Source organism: Oncorhynchus nerka, linkage group LG10 (genome assembly GCF_034236695.1).
Source record: "Oncorhynchus nerka isolate Pitt River linkage group LG10, Oner_Uvic_2.0, whole genome shotgun sequence".
Classification (NCBI taxonomy): Eukaryota; Metazoa; Chordata; class Actinopteri; order Salmoniformes; family Salmonidae; genus Oncorhynchus; species Oncorhynchus nerka.
In genome coordinates this window covers 40,325,744-40,345,012 of record NC_088405.1, presented here as the reverse complement: position 1 = coordinate 40,345,012, position 19,269 = coordinate 40,325,744, and the positions used below count along the sequence as shown (strand labels likewise).

Genomic DNA, 19,269 nt, shown 5'->3' with positions numbered 1-19,269 from the left:
AGTGGAGATGGGCTACAGATTTTGCGCCAACCTGTCAATGGTCTCGGAGTCACAGCACTTAAACTTTATGTTTATTGTGGTATAGCGTGATATAAGCAGAATTCAATGTAATTCCAATCCAAGTACCCCCCCCCCCCCCCAAACATTGTGCTCACTCACCAATTTCAACTGCCCCCCTTAGTCACTTTATCCTGGCGCTGGGTCTGCTTAAGACACTATAAATGAGCCTGGCTGACATGCAACCCACGTGACAACACAGCAAGCTGTGAAAGCTGTGACTCACACTCAAGTCAGGGGCATATACAGTGCCTTCGAAAGTATTCAGACCCCTTGACTTTTTACACATTTTGTTACATTACAGCCTTGTTGTAAACATTTTTTTTTTATCCTAACCAATCTACACACAATACCCCATAATGAAAAGGCGAAAACAGGTTTAGCGTTTTTTGTAAATGTGTTACAAATAAAAACAAAAACACCTTATTTACACAAATTAAATTGATTGGAAAGGCACACACCTGTCTTTCTAAGGTCTCACAGTTGCCAGTGCATGTCAGAGCAAAAACCAAGCCATGAGGACGAAGGAAATGTCTGTAGAACACAGTGTCAATCTTAAATGGAAGATGTTTGGAACCACCAAGACACTTCCTAGAGCTGGCCGCCCAGCCAAACTGAGAAATTGGGGGAGACTGTCCTTGGTCAGGGAGGTGACCAAGAACCTGATGGTCACTCTGACAGAGCTCTAGAGTTCCTCTGTGGAGATGGGAGAATCTTCCAGAAGGACAACCATCTCTGCAGCACTTCACCAATCAGGCCTTTATGGTAGAGTAGCCAGACGGAAGCCACTCCTCAGTAAAAGGCACATGACAGCCCGCTTGGAGTTTGCCAAATGGCACCTAAAGACTCTCAGACCATGATGAAACCAAGACTGAACTCTTTGGCCTGAATGCCAAGCATCACGTCTGGAGGAAACCTGTCCCCATCCCTACGGTGAAGCATGGTGGTGGCAGCATCGTGCTGTGGGTGTAATGATGGGTGCTGGTGCTGGTGAAACATTTTAATAAAACAACAAAACCAAGAACACGACACTAACATAAATCAAATCAAATCAAATTTGATTTGTCACATACACATGGTTAGCAGATGTTAGTGCGAGTGTAGCGAAATGCTTGTGCTTCTAGTTCCGACAATGCAGTAATAACCAACAAGTAATCTAGCTAACAATTCCAAAACTACCACCTTATAGACACAAGTGTAAGGGGATAAAGAATATGTACATAAAGATATATGAATGAGTGATGGTACAGAGCGGCATAGGCAAGATACAGTAGATGGTATTGAGTGCAGTATATACATATGAGATTAGTATGTAAACAAAGTGGCATAGTTAAAGTGGCTAGTGATACATGTATTACATAAGGATGCAGTAGATGATATAGAGTACAGTATATACGTATACATATGAGATTAATAATGTAGGGTATGTAAGCATTATATTAGGTAGCATTGTTTAAAGTGGCTAGTGATATATTTTACATAATTTCCCATCAATTCCCATTATTAAAGTGGCTGGAGTTGAGTCAGTGTGTTGGCAGCAGTCATTCAATGTTAGTGGTGGCTGTTTAACAGTCTGATGGCCTTGAGATAGAAGCTGTTTTTCAGTCTCTCGGTCCCAGCTTTGATGCACCTGTACTGACCTCGCCTTCTGGATGATAGCGGGGTGAACAGGCAGTGGCTCGGGTGGTTGTTGTCCTTGATGATCTTTATGGCCTTCCTGTGACATCGGGTTGTGTAGGTGTCCTGGAGGGCAGGTAGTTTGCCCCCGGTGATGCGTTGTGCAGACTTCACTACCCTCTGGAGAGCCTTACGGTTGTGGGCGGAGCAGTTGCCGTACCAGGCGGTGATACAGCCCGACAGGATGCTCTCGATTGTGCATCTGTAGAAGTTTGTGAGTGCTTTTGGCGACAAGCCAAATTTCTTCAGCCTCCTGAGGTTGAAGAGGCGCTACTGCGACTTCTTCACGATGCTGTCTGTGTGGGTGGACCAATTCAGTTTGTCTGTGATGTGTACGCCGAGGAACTTAAAACTTACTACCCTCTCCACTACTGTTCCATCGATGTGGATAGAGGGGTGTTCCCTCTGCTGTTTCCTGAAGTCCACAATCATCTCCTTAGTTTTGTTGACGTTGAGTGTGAGGTTATTTTCCTGACACCACACTCCGAGGGCCCTCACCTCCTCCCTGTAGGCCGTCTCGTCGTTGTTGGTAATCAAGCCTACCACTGTTGTGTCGTCCGCAAACTTGATGATTGAGTTGGAGGCGTGCGTGGCCACGCAGTCGTGGGTGAACAGGGAGTACAGGAGAGGGCTCAAAACGCACCCTTGTGGGGCCCCAGTGTTGAGGATCAGCGGGGTGGAGATGTTGTTGCCTACCCTCACCACCTGGGGGCGGCCCGTCAGGAAGTCCAGTACCCAGTTGCACAGGGCGGGGTCGAGACCCAGGGTCTCGAGCTTGATGACGAGCTTGGAGGGCACTATGGTGTTAAATGCCGAGCTGTAGTCGATGAACAGAATTCTCACATAGGTATTCCTCTTGTCCAGATGGGTTAGGGCAGTGTGCAGTGTGGTTGAGATTGCATCGTCTGTGGACCTATTTGGGCGGTAAGCAAATTGGAGTGGGTCTAGTGTGTCAGGTAGGGTGGAGGTGATATGGTCCTTGACTAGTCTCTCAAAGCACTTCATGATGACGGTAGTCGTTTAGCTCAGTTACCTTAGCTTTCTTGGGAACAGGAACAATGGTGGCCCTCTTGAAGCATGTCGGAACAACAGACTGGGATAGGGATTGATTGAATATGTCCGTAAACACACCAGCCAGCTGGTCTGCGCATGCTCTGAGGGCGCGGCTGGGAATGTCGTCTGGGCCTGCAGCCTTGCGAGGGTTGACATGTTTAAATGTTTTCCTCACGTCGGCTGCAGTGAAGGAGAGTCCGCATGTTTAGGTTGCGGGCCGTGTCAGTGGCACTGTATTGTCCTCAAAGCGGGCAAAAAAGTTATTTAGTCTGCCTGGGAGCAAGACATCCTGGTCCGTGACGGTGCTGGTTTTCTTTTTGTAATCCGTGATTGACTGTAGACCCTGCCACATACCTCTTGTGTCTGAGTCGTTGAATTGAGATTCTACTTTGTCTCTATACTGACGCTTAGCTTGTTTGATTGCCTTGCGGAGGGAATAGTTACACTGTTTGTATTCGGTCATGTTTCCAGTCACCTTGCCCTGATTAAAAGCAGTGGTTCGCGCTTTCAGTTTCACGCAAATGCTGCCATCAATCCACGGTTTCTGGTTTGGGAATGTTTTAATCGTTGCTATGGGAACGACATCTTCAACGCACGTTCTAATGAACTCGCACACCGAATCAGCGCATTCGTCAATGTTGTCATCTGACGCAATACGGGACATATCCCAGTCCACGTGATGGAAGCAGTCTTGGAGTGTGGAATCAGATTGGTCGGGCCAGCGTTGAACAGACCTCAGCGCGGGAGCTTCTTGTTTTAGTTTATGTCTGTAGGCAGGGATCAACAAAATGGAGTCGTGGTCAGCTTTTCCGAAAGGAGGGCGGGGCAGGGCCTTATATGCGTCGCGGAAGTTGGAATAGCAATGATCCAAGGTTTTTCCAGCCCTGGTTGCGCAATCGATATGCTGATAAAATTTAGGGAGTCTTGTTTTCAGATTAGCCTTGTTAAAATCCCCAGCTACAATGAATGCAGCCTCCGGATATATGGATTCCAGTTTGCAAAGAGTCAAATAAAGTTCGTTCAGATCCATCGATGTGTCTGCTTGGGGGGGGAATATATACGGCTGTGAATATAATCGAAGAGAATTCCCTTGGTAGATAAGGCAGAACGCCGATACACAATAACAATACCAACTGGTGAGTGAACATGGGAGAGTGACATATAAAGGGGAGGAGATGATGAAGGTAATGGAGTCTAGGTGTGAATCATAATGATCATAATGATTAACAGGTGCGAATAATGATGAGTGCCAGCAGGTGTGCGTAATGATGAATCCCAGGACCGGTGGTTAGTACTCTGGCGACGGCGTACGCCAGAGAGGAGGAGCAGGAGCAGACGTGACAGTGGGGATGTTTTCCAACGGCAGTGATGGGAGATCAGTCAGGATCAAGGCAAAGATGAATGGAGCAAAGTACAGAGAGAGATCCTTGATGAAAACCTGCTGCAGAGCGGTCAGGACCTCAGACTGGGGCGAAGGTTCACCTTCCAACAGGACAACAACCCTAAGCACACAGTCAAGACAATACAGGAGTGGCTTCGGGACAAGTCTCTGAATGTCCTTGATTGGCCCAGCCACAGCCTGGACTTGAACCCTATCGAACATCTCTGGAGAGACCTGAAAATAGCTGTGCAGCAATGCTCCCCATCGAACCTGACAGACCTTGAGAGGAACTGCAGAGAACAATGGGAGAGACTTCCCAAATACAGGTGTGCCAAGCTTGTAGCGTCATACCCAAGAAGAATCGATGCTGCAATCGCTGCCAAAGGTGCTTCAACAAAGTACTGATGAAAGGGTCTGAATACTTATGTAAATGTGATATTTAACTATTTTATTAGCAACATTTTCTAAAAACAGTTTTTGCTTTGTCACTATGGGATATTGTTTGTAGATATGAGGGGAATTTTAAAAAAATCTATTTTAGAACCAGGTTGTAACGTAAAAAAATGTGGGGAAAGTCAAGGGGTCTGAATTCTTTCCGAAGTCGTTGTAGAGACTGGTGTTAGGAAGACTAACTGTAAATAACATGCCTATCACAAAGATGACCATGCAGTAAATTAAATGACATGAGTCATAACTGATAACAAAAGACAGTTTGCAAATCCTCTTTCAAATTATATTTATTGTAAAATCTCCGCATTTCATTGTACTTTGGATATGGAAAAAAAGTTGCTTAAAACATGGATAGGGTGGTACAGTAAATATAGAAAAGTTAACTGAGATAATTTGATGCTGCGTTGAAAAAAATGAACTAATATATAAAAACGTAGAAACTCATTTTGGTTACAGTTGGCAAAGTGAAGCCACTGTACAGTTGAAGTCGGAAGTTTACATACACTTAGGTTGTCGTCATTAAAACTCATTTTCAACCACTCCACAAATGTCTTATTAACGAATTATAGTTTTGGCAAGTCAATTAGGACATCTACTTTGTGCATGCCACAAATAATTCTACCAACAATAGTTACCAGACAGATTATTTCACTTAAAATTCACTGTATCACAATTCCAGTGGGTCAAAAGTTTACATACGTTAAGTTGACTGTGCCTTTAAACAGCTTGGAAAATTCCAGAAAATTATGTTATGGATTTAGAAGCTTCTGATAGGCTAATTGACATCATTTGTACCTTTGAATGTATGTCACACGGCTGTCGAATGAACTGGACCAAGGGGTAGCGTGGTGAGGGTACATATTCCTTTAATTATTATGCCGCCAACAATAAACAATAAATTAAAAACAACGGTGAAGCTAAAGGCTATAGTGCCAACAAACAAAGACAACTACCCACAAAGACAGGTGGGGAAAAGGGCTCCCTAAGTATGGCTCCCAATCAGAGACAACGATAGACAGCTGTCCCTGATTGAGAACCATACCCAGCCAAAACAAAGAAATACAAAACATAGAAAAATGAACATAGAATGCCCACCCAAATCACACCCGGACCAAACCAAAATAGAGACATAAAAAGTTCTAAGGTCAGGGCGTGACAATGTATTTCAAAGCATACCTTCAAACTCAGTGCCTCCTTGCTTGACATCATGGGAAAATCAAAATAAATCAGCCATGACCTCAGGAAAAAATTGTAGACAAGTCTAGTTCATCCTTGGGAGCAATTTCCAAACGCCTGAAGGTACCACGTTCATCTGTACAAACAATAGTACGCAAGTATAAACACCATGGGACCATGCAGCCATCATAACCCTCAGGAAGGAGACGCATCCCGTCTCCTAGAGATGAATGTACTTTGGTGCGAAAAGTGCAAATCAATCCCAGAACAACAGCAAAGGACCTTGTGAAGATGCTGGAGGAAACAGGTACAAAAGTATCTATATCCACAGTAAAACGAGTCCTATATCAACATAACCTGAAAGGCCGCTCAGCAAGGAAGAAGTCACTGCTCCAAAACTGCCATAAAAAAGACAGACTACGGTTTACAACTGCACATGGGGACAAAGATCGTACTTTTTGAAGAAATGTCCTCTGGTCTGATGAAACAAAAATAGAACTGTTTGGCCATAATGACCATCGTTATGTTTGAAGGAAAAAGGGGGATGCTTGCAAGCTGAAGAACACCATCCCAACCGTGAAGCACTGGGGTGGCAGCATCATGTTGTGGGGTTGCTTTGCTGCAGGAGGGACTGGTGCACTTCACAAAGTAGATAGCATCATGAGGGAGGAAAAATTATGTGGATATATTGAAGCAACATCTCAAGACATCAGTCAGGAAGTTAAAGCTTGTTCGCAAATGGGTCTTCCAAATGGACAATGACCCCAAGCATACTTACAAAGTTGTGGCAAAATGGCTTAAGGACAACAAAGTCAAGGTATTGGAGTGGCCATCACAAAGGCCTGACCTCAATCCTATAGAAAATTTGTGGGCAGAACTGAAAAAGCATGTGCGAGCAAGGAGGCCTACAAATGTGACTCAGTTGCACCAGCTCTGTCAGGAGGAATGGGCCAAAGTTCACCCAATTTATTGTGGGAAGCTTGTGGAAGGCTACCCGAAACTTTTGACCCAAGTTAAACTATTTAAAGGCAATGCTACCAAATACTATTTGAGTGTAAGTTAACTTCTGACCCACTGGGAATGTGATGGATGAAATGAAAGCTGAAAAAAATAAAATAATTTCACATTCTTAAAATAAACTGGTGATCCTAACTGACCTAAAACAGGGAATATTTACTAGGATTAAATGTCAGACAGTGAAAAACTGAGTTTAAATGTATTTGTTTTAGGTGTATGTAATCTTCCAACTTCAACTGTATGTATAGGAATTGTTTATGACTGTGATTCAGTTAAAATGGATTGAGTTTGCAGTACTTCTATAAATGCATAACGTATGCAATCCTATACATTCTCTGTTGGACAGCAAAATAAGACCACCTTTAACACCTTTTTACTCCTGAATTAAAAACACTCACCTGAACACGACTTTGCATCAAGCTTTCCTTCATTTCGTCCAGTTGTAAGAAAGAACACACATAGGATCTGCGTGAGGATTCTTCTAGGCTCCATTTCCTACAACAAAACAATTCCACTGCAACTCATCTTTATGACAGCTACAGATATAAACAGGGTTCAAAGGGCACTATTCATGCATGCGTGTAGAGTTGTCTCGTTTTGTTTGGAGTCTCTTTGGGATCCGATTGAGAGGATAAGACAGCATAAACAGTCACATGCAAAGTTATGCTCATAATGCATTATGAAGAGGGCACTCATAGGACATGTTACCCAAAGGTTTTATCCAGCCATTTGAAACTCATGCAATATGAACATGAATGTGTGCGCTGTTAGTATGGTAGCCAGTCGATATTGACACCACCTCCATACTGAGTCAGTTCCTTTAAAAAAAAAATTGCTGTACAATCCCAGGGTGTGTCTTACACCCAAAGATACACAGATGAGAGGGAGCCACATTTCTAAGACTCATTTTCTTTTGGGGGGGAAAGAAGAGCTCAAACAGCCCTCAGTACTGCAACTGTAGTGAATACAGGACAAAGATCTAATCGTACTACGCCGGCTCCGAGGCTCGTCGGGTGTGGAAGGGCGTGCAAACTATTACGTGCTGCAAAGGGAAGCACAACCGAGAGCTGCCCAGTGAAACGAGCCTACCAGACGAGCTAAATAACTTCTATGCTCGCTTCGAGGCAAGTAACACTGAAACATGCATGAGAGCATCAGCTGTTCAGAATGACTGTGTGATCACGCTTTCCACAGTCGACGTGAGTAAGACCTTTAAACAGGTCAACATTCACAAGGCGGCTAGGCCAGACGGAATACCAGGACATGTACTCCGAGCATGCGCCGACCAACTGGCAAGTGTCTTCACTGACACTTTCACCCTCTCTGTCTGAGTTTGTAATACCAACATCTTTCAAGCAGACCACCATAGTCCCTGTGCCCAAGAACACGAAGGTAACCTGCCTAAATGACTACCGACCCATAACACTCACATCTGTAGCCATGAAATGCTTTGAAAGGCTAGTCATGGCTCACATCAACACCATTATCCCAGAAACCCTAGACCCACTCCAATTTGCAAACCACAACAACAGATCCACAGATGATCTAATCTCTATTGCACTCCACACAGCCCTTTCCCACCTGGAAAAAAGGAACACCTGTGTGAGAATGCTATTCATTGACTACAGCTCAGCGTTCAACACCATAGTGCCCTCACAGCTAATCACTAAGGTAAGGATCCTGGCACTAAACACCTCCCTCTGCAACTGGATCCTAGGCTTCCTGATGGGCCGCTCCCAGGTGGTAAGGGTAGGTAACAACACATCTGCCACAGGGGCACCTCAGGGGTGCGTGCTCAGTCCACTCATGTACTCCCTGTTCACTCATGACTGCATGGCCAGGCACAACTCCAACACCATCATTAAGTTTGCTGGTGACACAACAGTGACACATCACCGACAACGATGAGACAGCCTATAGGGAGGAGGTTAGAGACCTGACCGTGTGGTGCAACATGATCAAGACAAAGGAGATGATTGTGTACTAAAGGAAAATGAGGACGGAGCACGCCCACACACTCATCGACGGGGCACATTTCATCCCATCACAAATCATTTAATATTCAAACATTTAAATTGAACAACAATTCCAAGTGAATCTGATAACTCTGATGTATAGACTTTCCACTGTAGAGTTTATGTCAACTTATCATTGATGAGAATGTCTCAAATGACAACCGAACTGACATCATATTCATTAAGTACCACCGCATATGTTCAATTGTTCGGATTACCAGAATATAGTTCATTTCCCCCCACATACGGATGTTCCCAGAATCTCTATGTTAACCAAGGGTTTTTTAAACGTAACCTCAGTAGGTTAGAGAAGGGAAAAGGGGGGAAGAAGTATTTATGACTGTCATAAACCTATCCCCCAGGCCAATGTCATGACACTGGTATGACAATTGCTCGGCCTCCGACAGCAAGACACTACAGAGGGTAGTGCGTATGGCTCAGTACCTCACCGGGGTCAATCTTCCTGCCATCCAGGACCTCTATACCAGGCGGTGTCAGAGGAAGGCCCTAAAAATTGTCAAAGACTCCAGCCACCATAGTCATAGACTGCTCTCTCTGCTACCGCACGGCAAGCGGTACCGGAGCGCCAAGTCTAGGTCCAAGAAGCTTATAAACAGCTTCTACCCCCAAGTCATAAAACTCCTGAACAGGTCATCAAATGGCTACCCAGACTATTTGCACCCCCCCCCCCACGCTGCTGCTACTCTCTGTTATTATCCATGCATAGCCACTTTAATAACCCTACCTGCATGTACATAATTACCTCAATTACCTTGACACCGGTACCCCCTGTATAAAGCCCCGCTATTGTTATTTACTGCTGCTCTTTAATTATTTGTTTTTCTTAACTGTTCATTTTTGGGGGGTTTCTTGAAACTGTAAGTTAACTTGTTGTTTTCAGCGCATGTGACGAATAAAATTTGATTTGATTTGATTTGACCCTACCACCCCCAGCCCAAACCCATCTACCTCAATGTCTAGCCACTCAATGTCCGCACATCAACAAACCCTTTGCAGTGCAAACCACAGCAAACCACTGAAGCACCATATTCATTTCCTACACTCATTCAGGCCTTTAACCTTGATCATTTGTCATCTCCCTTGGTTCATTTCGTTAACTAGCTAATTTCCCGAGTGCCCCGTTACAGCTGAGTTCACAGGGTCATCTCACAGTAGGGAAACTCATTAACCTTTGACCCTCATTGTACCCTGACACAGGGACAGAGAACCATGGAATCTCTCTGACATATGGCTCTTCATAAGCTTAGCGTAGACTAAACCATTGAATGTTACACACTGACCTACATTCGTGAATTACATCAATCAGTCATTTTTGTTTAGAGTGAAAGGTGCTGTTTGAGACCATAATCTGTCAATATCCTTTCACAGAGATAACATGGATGCCCTTTTCAAATGTTTCACATAATGACCGGCTAGTGAAATGGTGTTGTTATGGGCAACAGTGGAGAGGATTTAAGATTATGGTCATGCCGAAGACCAGCAGTGTGTATTTATTTTCAGGCTTCTGCATGGACAGCTAGAACGGGACTCCAGCTTGCATTCAAGCTGCTTTTAACTGTGATAGCAGATTGCCTCAGTGCAAGTGAAGCAGAGCCCTCAGTCTCTCTGAGAACAGCCAAAAACCACAGTGAGTGAATTTCTTTGTATTGTAGCTTCTTTATATTATGAGCCACATGTATTCTGTCTGGCACACCTGTGAGGCGTACTGTGTTGTTTTCAATATATAATTAAGCAATTGGAGTTATTGATTGGGCCATATATGAGTATTTGAAAAACAGAATACTGAGTGAGTCTTATAACATGAGATGGCACCGAAAGTGTATATAATGTTTTTTTGCAATAAAACATATTGTCCTGACTGGAACAGAGTCTATACAGCCAGTCATTGAATGAGATGAAGCCTTAGGTTATTGTCTGCCTGTGGTCAATGTGCTGTTCCCCAAATCTGTCAACGCTTCACAGATAGTGATAAAGAAGATTAGCATATTGCTAAGATACCGGTTGATGGCATTCTCCTTTAAAATCAGCTGCTTCGTGGTGACATCTCTTTGCTTTGTCTCCATGTTGGCTCGACACCAAGACCGATCATTTGGAGGCATTGACAAATCCTTTTACAAATACCCTCCTTTTTTAAGTACCTTTCAGAATTAACTTAGTTTAAAGCTCATGTGATAGCACATGTGTAAAGAGCTGTGGAATTCCATTGAAGTGATGAGGAGAAAGCAATGGAGCCTCCCACCATTTTGAAAACCAGGGATGTTTTCAATTAGGGTGACACGTTCAGAATGTTGCAGAAACAAATTCTATAAAAAAATATTAAAAAACAATCTCCTATTCTACATAAACAGATAATTGTACCGCTTCTACACAACGCATTTCTATCTGAACGTTATGAATAGGCCCCAGGAATGCAATGCAACACTAACTCCAGACGGGCTTCTACGCAACCAATCACAGTTTGCATTTGTGCAACTGCCAACCTTCACATAGGCAGCCAGTGACTATTTGCTTTGATCTTCCCAGGCCAGTAAAATCCAGGGTTTGAGTGACTTCCGGCGCCAACAGAGATGGCCGCCTCGCTTCGCGTTCCTAGGAAACTATGCAGTTTTTTGTTTTTTTACGTGTTATTTCTTACATTAGTACCCCAGGTCATCTTAGGTTTCATTACATACAGTCGAGAAGAACTACTGAATATAAGATCAGCGTCAACTCACCATCAGTACGACCAAGAATATGTTTTCCGCGACGCGGATCCTGTGTTCTGCCTTACAAACAGGACAACGGAATGGATCGCATGCAGCGACACAAGAAAACGACTCCGAAAAAGAGGGAAACGTAGCGGTCTTCTGGTCAGACTCCGGACAAGGGCACATTGCGCACCACTCCCCAGCATTCTTCTTGCCAATGTCCAGTCTCTTGACAACAAGGTTGATGAAATCCGAGCAAGGGTAGCATTCCAGAGGGACATCAGAGACTGCAACGTTCTCTGCTTCACGGAAACATGGCTTACTGGGAAGACGCTATCCGATGCGGAGGGTAGTGAGGTCTGCACAACGCATCACCGGGGGCAAACTACCTGCCCTCCAGGACACCTACACCACCCGATGTTACAGGAAGGCCATAAAGATCATCAAGGACATCAACCACCCGAACCACTGCCTGTTCACCCCGCTATCATCCAGAAGGCGAGGTCAGTACAGGTGCATCAAAGCTGGGACCGAGAGACTGAAAAACAGCTTCTATCTCAAGGCCATCAGACTGTTAAACAGCCACCACTAACATTGAGTGGCTGCTGCCAACACACTGTCATTGACACTGACCCAACTCCAGCCACTTTAATAATGGGAATTGATGGGAAATTATGTAAATATATCACTAGCCACTTTAAACAATGCTACCTTATATAATGTTACTTACCCTACATTATTCATCTCATATGCATACGTATATACTGTACTCTACATCATCGACTGCATCCTTATGTAATACATGTATCACTAGCCACTTTAACTATGCCACTTTGTTTACTTTGTCTACATACTCATCTCATATGTATATACTGTACTCGATACCATCTACTGTATGCTGCTCTGTACCATCACTCATTCATATATCCTTATGTACATATTCTTTATCCCCTTACACTGTGTATAAGACAGTAGTTTTGGAATTGTTAGTTAGATTACTTGTTGGTTATCACTGCATTGTCGGAACTAGAAGCACAAGCATTTCGCTACACTTGCATTAACATCTGCTAACCATGTGTATGTGACAAATAAAATTGGATTTGATTTGATTTGATTTGAGGAGGAGAGGGAGCGTCTACTCCCCTTGCTCCGGAACGCCCAGTGGGTGGTGGTGGGAAAGGACGCCATCTACAAAGAGTTCATCTTCAAAGACTTCAACCAGGTCAGAAAAGCTTGAATATATTCTTAAAAAGTGTCTGAGAGTGCTGATCTAGGATCAATTTAATGGCTGTAGGGTATAAAATGCATTTTACTTGATTGTGACAATGAAGACTTGGACGTACAGTGTGATACTTTATCTCACAGGCCTTTGGCTTCATGTCCAGAGTGGCTCTACAAAAGCAGAGAAAATGGACCATTACCCTGAGTGGTTTAATGTGTACAACGAGGTATTTCAATAAGCCCACTAGGATTGCCTGGGGTAAAAGAGATATAGACAAACCTGTTATCCCTTTCACAACTAGTGATGCTGTCTCTCCATATGTCACTATAGCTTTAACAGGTGTATGTCCATTTGAATAACCGGCGTATGTCCATTTATCAGTAAAATGGCGCCGGAAGAAATGGCAGCAGTTTTACGGGCGACCATCCAATTGTGCTATTATGTGTCCTTTCGCATTATTTGTAACTTATTTTGTACATCATGTTTCTGCAACCATATCTTACAGCAAAAAAATAGCTTCTGGATATCAGGACAGCAATCACTCACCTTGAATTAGACTTAAGATTTTTTTTCAACAAGAAGGATGCACAGGACATTCTACGAACACCCGACAAGGCCAACATGCCTGTTATTTGCAAGAGGAAGAGACGCAGGTACAGAGGACACAGAGCGGGATGCCTCGTAAGGATCGCAGAAGGCGAGTGTGAAAGCTATTAATATTACTTGCCAACATGCAATCATTGGACAATAAATTAGACGAGGTACGATCACAAATATCCTACCAACAGGACATCAAAAACTGTAATATCCTATGTTTCACGGAATCGTGGCTGAATGATGACATGGGATATTCAGCTAGTGGGATATACTCTCCACTGGCAAGATAGAACAGCACACTCCGGTAAGACGAGGGCGGTCTGTGCATATTTCTAAACAGCTGGTGCACGAAATCTAAGGAAGTCTCTACATTTTGCTTGCCTGAAGTAGAGTATCTTGTGATAAATTGCAGTTTTTAGCTATACTTTTCGTGGCTGTTTATTTACCACCACAGACAGATGCTGGCACTAAGACCACACTTAGTCAGCTGTATAAGGAAATAAGCAAACAGGAAACCACTCACCCAGAGGCGGCGCTCCTGGTGGCCGGAGACTTTAATGCAGGGAAACTTAAATCAGTTTTACCTCATTTCTATCAACATGTTAAATGTGCAACCAGAGGGAAAGAAATTATAGAACACCTATACTCCACACACAGAGACGCGTACAAAGCTCTCCCTCACCCTCCATTTGGTAAATCTGACCACAATTCTATCCTCCTGATTCCTGCTTACAAGCTCAAATTAAAGCAGGAAGCACCAGTGACTCGGTCTATAAAAAAGTGGTCAGATGAAGCAGATGCCAAACTACAGAACTGTTTTGCTATCACAGACTGGAACATGTTCCGGGATTCTTCCGATGGCATTGAGGAGTACACCACATCAGTCACTGACTTTATCAATAAGTGCGTCGAGGACGTCGTCCCCACAGTGACTGTAAGTACATACCCCAACCACAATCCATGGATTACAGGCAACATTTGCACTGAGACAAAGGGTAGAGCTGCCGCTTTCAATGTGTGGGACTCTAACCCGGAAGCTTATAAGAAATCCTGCTATGCCCTCCGACATCCCATCAAACAGGCAAAGCGTCAATACAGGGCTAAGATTGAATCGTACTACACTGGCTCCGACGCTTGTCGGATGTGGCAGGGCTTGCAAACTATTACAGACTACAAAGGGAAGCACAGCCGCAAGCTGCCCAGTGACACGAGCCTACCAGACGAGCTAAATCACTTCTATGCTCCCTTCCAGGCATGCAAGAGAGCATTGGCTGTTCCGGACGACTGTGTGATCACGCTCTCCGTAGCCGACGTGAGTAAGACCTTTAAACAGGTCAACATTCACAAGGCTGCGGGGCCAGATGGATTACCAGGGCATGTGCTCCGGGCATGTGCTAACCAACTGGCAGATGTCTTTACTGACCTTTTCAACATGTCCCTGATTGATTCTGTAATACCAACATGTTTCAAGCAGACCACCATATTCCCTGTGCCAAAGAACACGAAGACAACCTGCCTAAATGACTACCGACCGGTGCAGTCACGTCCGTAGCGATGAAGTGATTTGAAAGGCTGGTCATGGCTCACATCAACACCATTATCCTAGAAACCCTAGACCCACACCAATTTGCATTCCGTCCAAACAGATCTACAGATGATGCAATCTCTATTGCACTCCACACTGCCCTTTCCCACCTGGACAAAAGGAACACCTGTGTGAGAATGCTATTCATTGACTACAGCTCAGCGTTCAACACCATAGTACCCGCAAAGCTCATCACTAAGCTAAGGATCCTGGGACTAAACACCTCCATCTGCAACTGGATCCTGGACTTCCTGACGGGCCGCCCCCAGGTGGTGAGGGTAGGTTGCAACACATCTGCCACACTGATCCTCAACACTGGAGCCCCCCAGGGGTGTGTGCTCAGTCCCCTCCTGTACTCCCTGTTCACCCACGACTGCATGGCCAGGAATGACTCCACCACCATGATTTACTTCTTTGGGATAGGGGGCAGCATTTTCACTTTTGGATGAAAAGCGTGCCCAGAGTAAACCTCCTCCTACTCAGTCCCAGATGCTAATATATGCATATTATTATTATTATTATTATTTATTGGATAGAAAACACTCTGAAGTTTCTTAAACTGTTTGAATGATGTCTGTGAGTATAACAGAACTCATATGGCACTTCCAAACAGGAAGTGGGAAATATGAGGTTTGTAGTTTTTAAACTCAGCCCCTATTAAAGTTACAGTGGGATATTGGTTATGTTGCACGTCTTAAGGCTTCCACTAGATGTCAACCGTCTTTAGAAACTTGTTTGAGGCTTCTACTATGAAGGGGGGCTGAATGAGAGGGGAATGAGTCAGAGGTCTGCCAGCAGCCTCGATCTCAGTCACGCGCATTCACATGAGAGGTAGCTCTCGTTCCCTTGCTTTTCTACAGACAATGGAATTCTCCAGTTGGAACATTATTGAACATTTATGATAACATCCTAAAGATTGATTCTATACATAGTTTGATATGTTTCTACAACCAAACTCCCTAACAAAAGGAGGTATATGGACATAAATGATGAACTTTATCGAACAAATCAAACATTTATTGTGGAACTGGGATTCCTGGGAGTGCATTCTGATGTAGATCATCAAAGATAAGGGAATATTTATAATGCCATTTCTGACTAATGTTGACTGCGCAACATGGCGGTTATTTCTTTTGGGCTCTGAGTATTGTACTCAGATTATGCTTTTTCCATAAAGTTTTTTTGAAATCTGACACAGCAGTTACATTAAGGAGAAGTTTATCTAAAGTCCCATGCATAACACTTGAATTTATCAACATTTATAATGAGTATTTCTGTGTATTGATGTTGCCCTCTGCAAAATCACAGCATGTTTTGGAACTACTGAACATAACACGCCAATGTAAAATTTCATTTTTGGATATAAATATGCACTTTATCGAACATAACAGACATGTATTGTGTAACATGAAGTCCTATGAGTGTCATCTGATGAAGATCAAAGGTTAGTGATACATTTAATCTCTATTTGTGCTTTTTGTGACTCCTCTCTTTCGCTGGAAAAATGGCTGGGTTTTTCTGTGACTTGGTGGTGACCTAATAAGCTTTCGCTGTAATTCATTTTTTAAATCAGATGCTGTGGCTGGATTAACGAGAATTGTATCTTTAAAATGGTGCCTAATACTTGTATGTTTGAGAAATTTGATTTATGAGATTTCTGTTTATTTGTATTTGGCGCCCTGCAATTTCATTGGCTGTTGGTGAGGGGTTCCCAGACAGGTTAAGTTTGAAGACTACACAACAGTGGTAGGCCTGATCACCGACAATGACGAGACAGCCTATAGAGAGGTCATAGACCTGGCCGGGTGGTGCCAGAATAACAACCTATCCCTCAACGTAACCAAGACTAAGGAGATGATTGTGGACTACAGGAAAAGGAGGACCGAGCACGTCCCCATTCTCATCGACTGGGCTGTAGTGGAGCAAGTTGAGAGCTTCAAGTTCCTTGGTGTCCACATCAACAACAAACTAGAATGGTCCAAACACACCAAGACAGTCTTGAAGAGGGCACGACAAAGCCTATTCCCCCTCAGGAAACTAAAACAATTTGGCATGGGTCCTCAGATCCTCAAAAGGTTCTACAACTGCAACATCGGGAGCACCCTGATTGGTTGCATCACTGCCTGGTACGGCAATTGCTCTGCCTTCGACCGCAAGGCACTGCAGAGGGTAGTGCGTACGGCCCAGTACATCACTGGGGCTAAGCTGCCTGCCATCCAGGACCTCTACACCAGGCGGTGTCAGAGGAAGGCCCTAAAAATTGTCAAAGACCCCAGCCACCCCAGTCATAAACTGTTCTCTCTTACTGCATGACAAGCGGTACCGGAGTGTCAAGTTTAGGACAAAAAGGCTTCTCAACAGTTTTTACCCCCAAGCCATAAGACTCCTGAACAGGTAATCAAATGGCTACCCAGACTATTTGCATTGTCCCCCCCCCAACCCCTCTTTTATGCTGCTGCTACTCGGTTTATCATATATGCATAGTCACTTTAGCTATACATTCATGTACATACTACCTCAATTGGCCCGACCAACCAGTGAGTGCCGCCGCCCCCCACCTCCTCTTTTATGCTACTGCTACTCTGTTTATCATATGCATAGTCACCTTAACCGTATCTACATCTACATACTACCTCTGTCAGCCCGACTAACCGGTGCCTGTATATAGCCTCGCTACTGTTATTTTTCACTGTCTTTTTACTGTTGTTTTTATTTCTTTACTTACCCATTGTTCACCAAATACCTTATTTGCACTGTTGGTTATAGCCTGTAAGTAAGCATTTCACTAAGGTCTCCACCTGCTGTATTCGACGCACGTGACAAATAAACTTTGATTTGATTTACCCTGTATTTCCTGCAGTCTCTTATCCTCTCCACCAGGTCCAGATCGCACACATGACTGCGGGGGCCTCTCCCAGAGAAACATCACTCTGACTACCTTCATCGACCAAGCATCTGTCCTCTGAGCAACTCATGGCCTGCAGCCATTTCAGTCTATCAGTTCCAGTCATTTCAGTATGTCATTTCAGTGGCAGAACCCAGAGCAGAGGACACCTATTCATCCCGCTCCATACGTTCATTCAGACAACTAACCTGGGACAGGAACAGGAAATGACATCCCAGAATCCCAATGAATGTTAAATGTTCACGTTCAATTCATAATGTAACATTTAGTAAGTGTGGTGTTACTAGACAGATGTGGAAAGTGGATTTAAGAGCACAAGACCATAAGCCAGTACCAAGACCATAGGCCTATATACAGTGGGGTCTGAAATTGATACCCTTGATAAAGATGAGCAATAATGACAAAAATAATAATAATTCAAATACTGAGCTATATTGTATGCTCCAAAAATTGGGAAATTATATTATTTTATACTCATACAATTGCTCAGAAAAATAGATATGGTTTAAGAAATAAGACACTTCTACAGTCATGTCAATAATCCTGAAGGAATTGTAAATAATGAGTGAGAAAGTTGCAGGGGTTCAAAGATCATATCCACAAGACATGCTAACCTCCCGTTATTGGTAAAGGTGAGAGGTTAGCATGTCTTGGAGGGTATCATCTTTGACCCTCTTAACTTCCTCACTCATTATTCAAGATTCATTCAGCATGACCTGTAATCATGGCAGCATCCACATTAATGCAGAAACATTCTATTCTTATTTACAATGTAATTCATGACACAATACATTATTTACCATTCAAATAATCTGAAACCCAACCAAAACAAACTGCAAATGCATCCAACAAGATTGCAGTCACAAGCTTCATGTAGTCACGTGTGCTAGGAATATGGGACCAAATGCTAAACTTGACTACTTTAATTTATAAGAATCTGTAGGGGTGTCAATAATTTTGACCCTTACCTTTTTGAAGAAAGAGTATTACTTGTTAAACAAAATCTCTGAGCAATAGTAGTAGTATAAATTAATATAATTCCCCAAATTTTTTGGATCATACAATATTGCTCGGGATTTATTTTATTCAGTCATTATTGCTCATCTTTATCAAGTGTCAATTTCGTAACCCACAGTAAATGAAACATTCCTCTATCCCCAGCTGAGCGGATCAAGTGCTCTAAAATAAAAAGCATCAAAGGTACGTAATATGACTCTAGCTCTGACTACGAACTGTTGTTCATTCGTCATTATCTAAAATTATAGTGGCAACATAAACACTGCGTTTTGTTGTCAGTCTGTCTAGCCTACTTGTGGCTACCATTTGTCTCAAATGGTTTTCCTCTGTCTAGTAAGTGGCAAATAAATTTGTCTGAATAACCAGTGTGTCTTTATTAATTTGTCAAAAGTGGCCTACAGATAAATGG

General features: G+C 43.4%; 1 protein-coding gene across 4 annotated transcripts in view; it reads right to left on the bottom strand.

Moving 5' to 3' along the window:
• Positions 1-7,336, bottom strand: part of si:dkey-192p21.6 (uncharacterized protein LOC565246 homolog) — a 45,702-nt gene extending 38,366 nt beyond the window's left edge. For 3 of the 4 annotated variants that reach the window (XM_029669853.1, XM_029669855.1, XM_029669856.1), the window contains exon 1: positions 7,210-7,336. In XM_029669853.1, the coding sequence (XP_029525713.1) occupies positions 7,210-7,303 (94 nt within the window). In that variant the 5' untranslated portion in view covers positions 7,304-7,336. The remainder of the gene's footprint in view (positions 1-7,209) is intronic. The other variant, XM_029669854.1, reaches the window with a different exon arrangement.
• Positions 7,337-19,269: the final 11,933 nt, after the last annotated feature.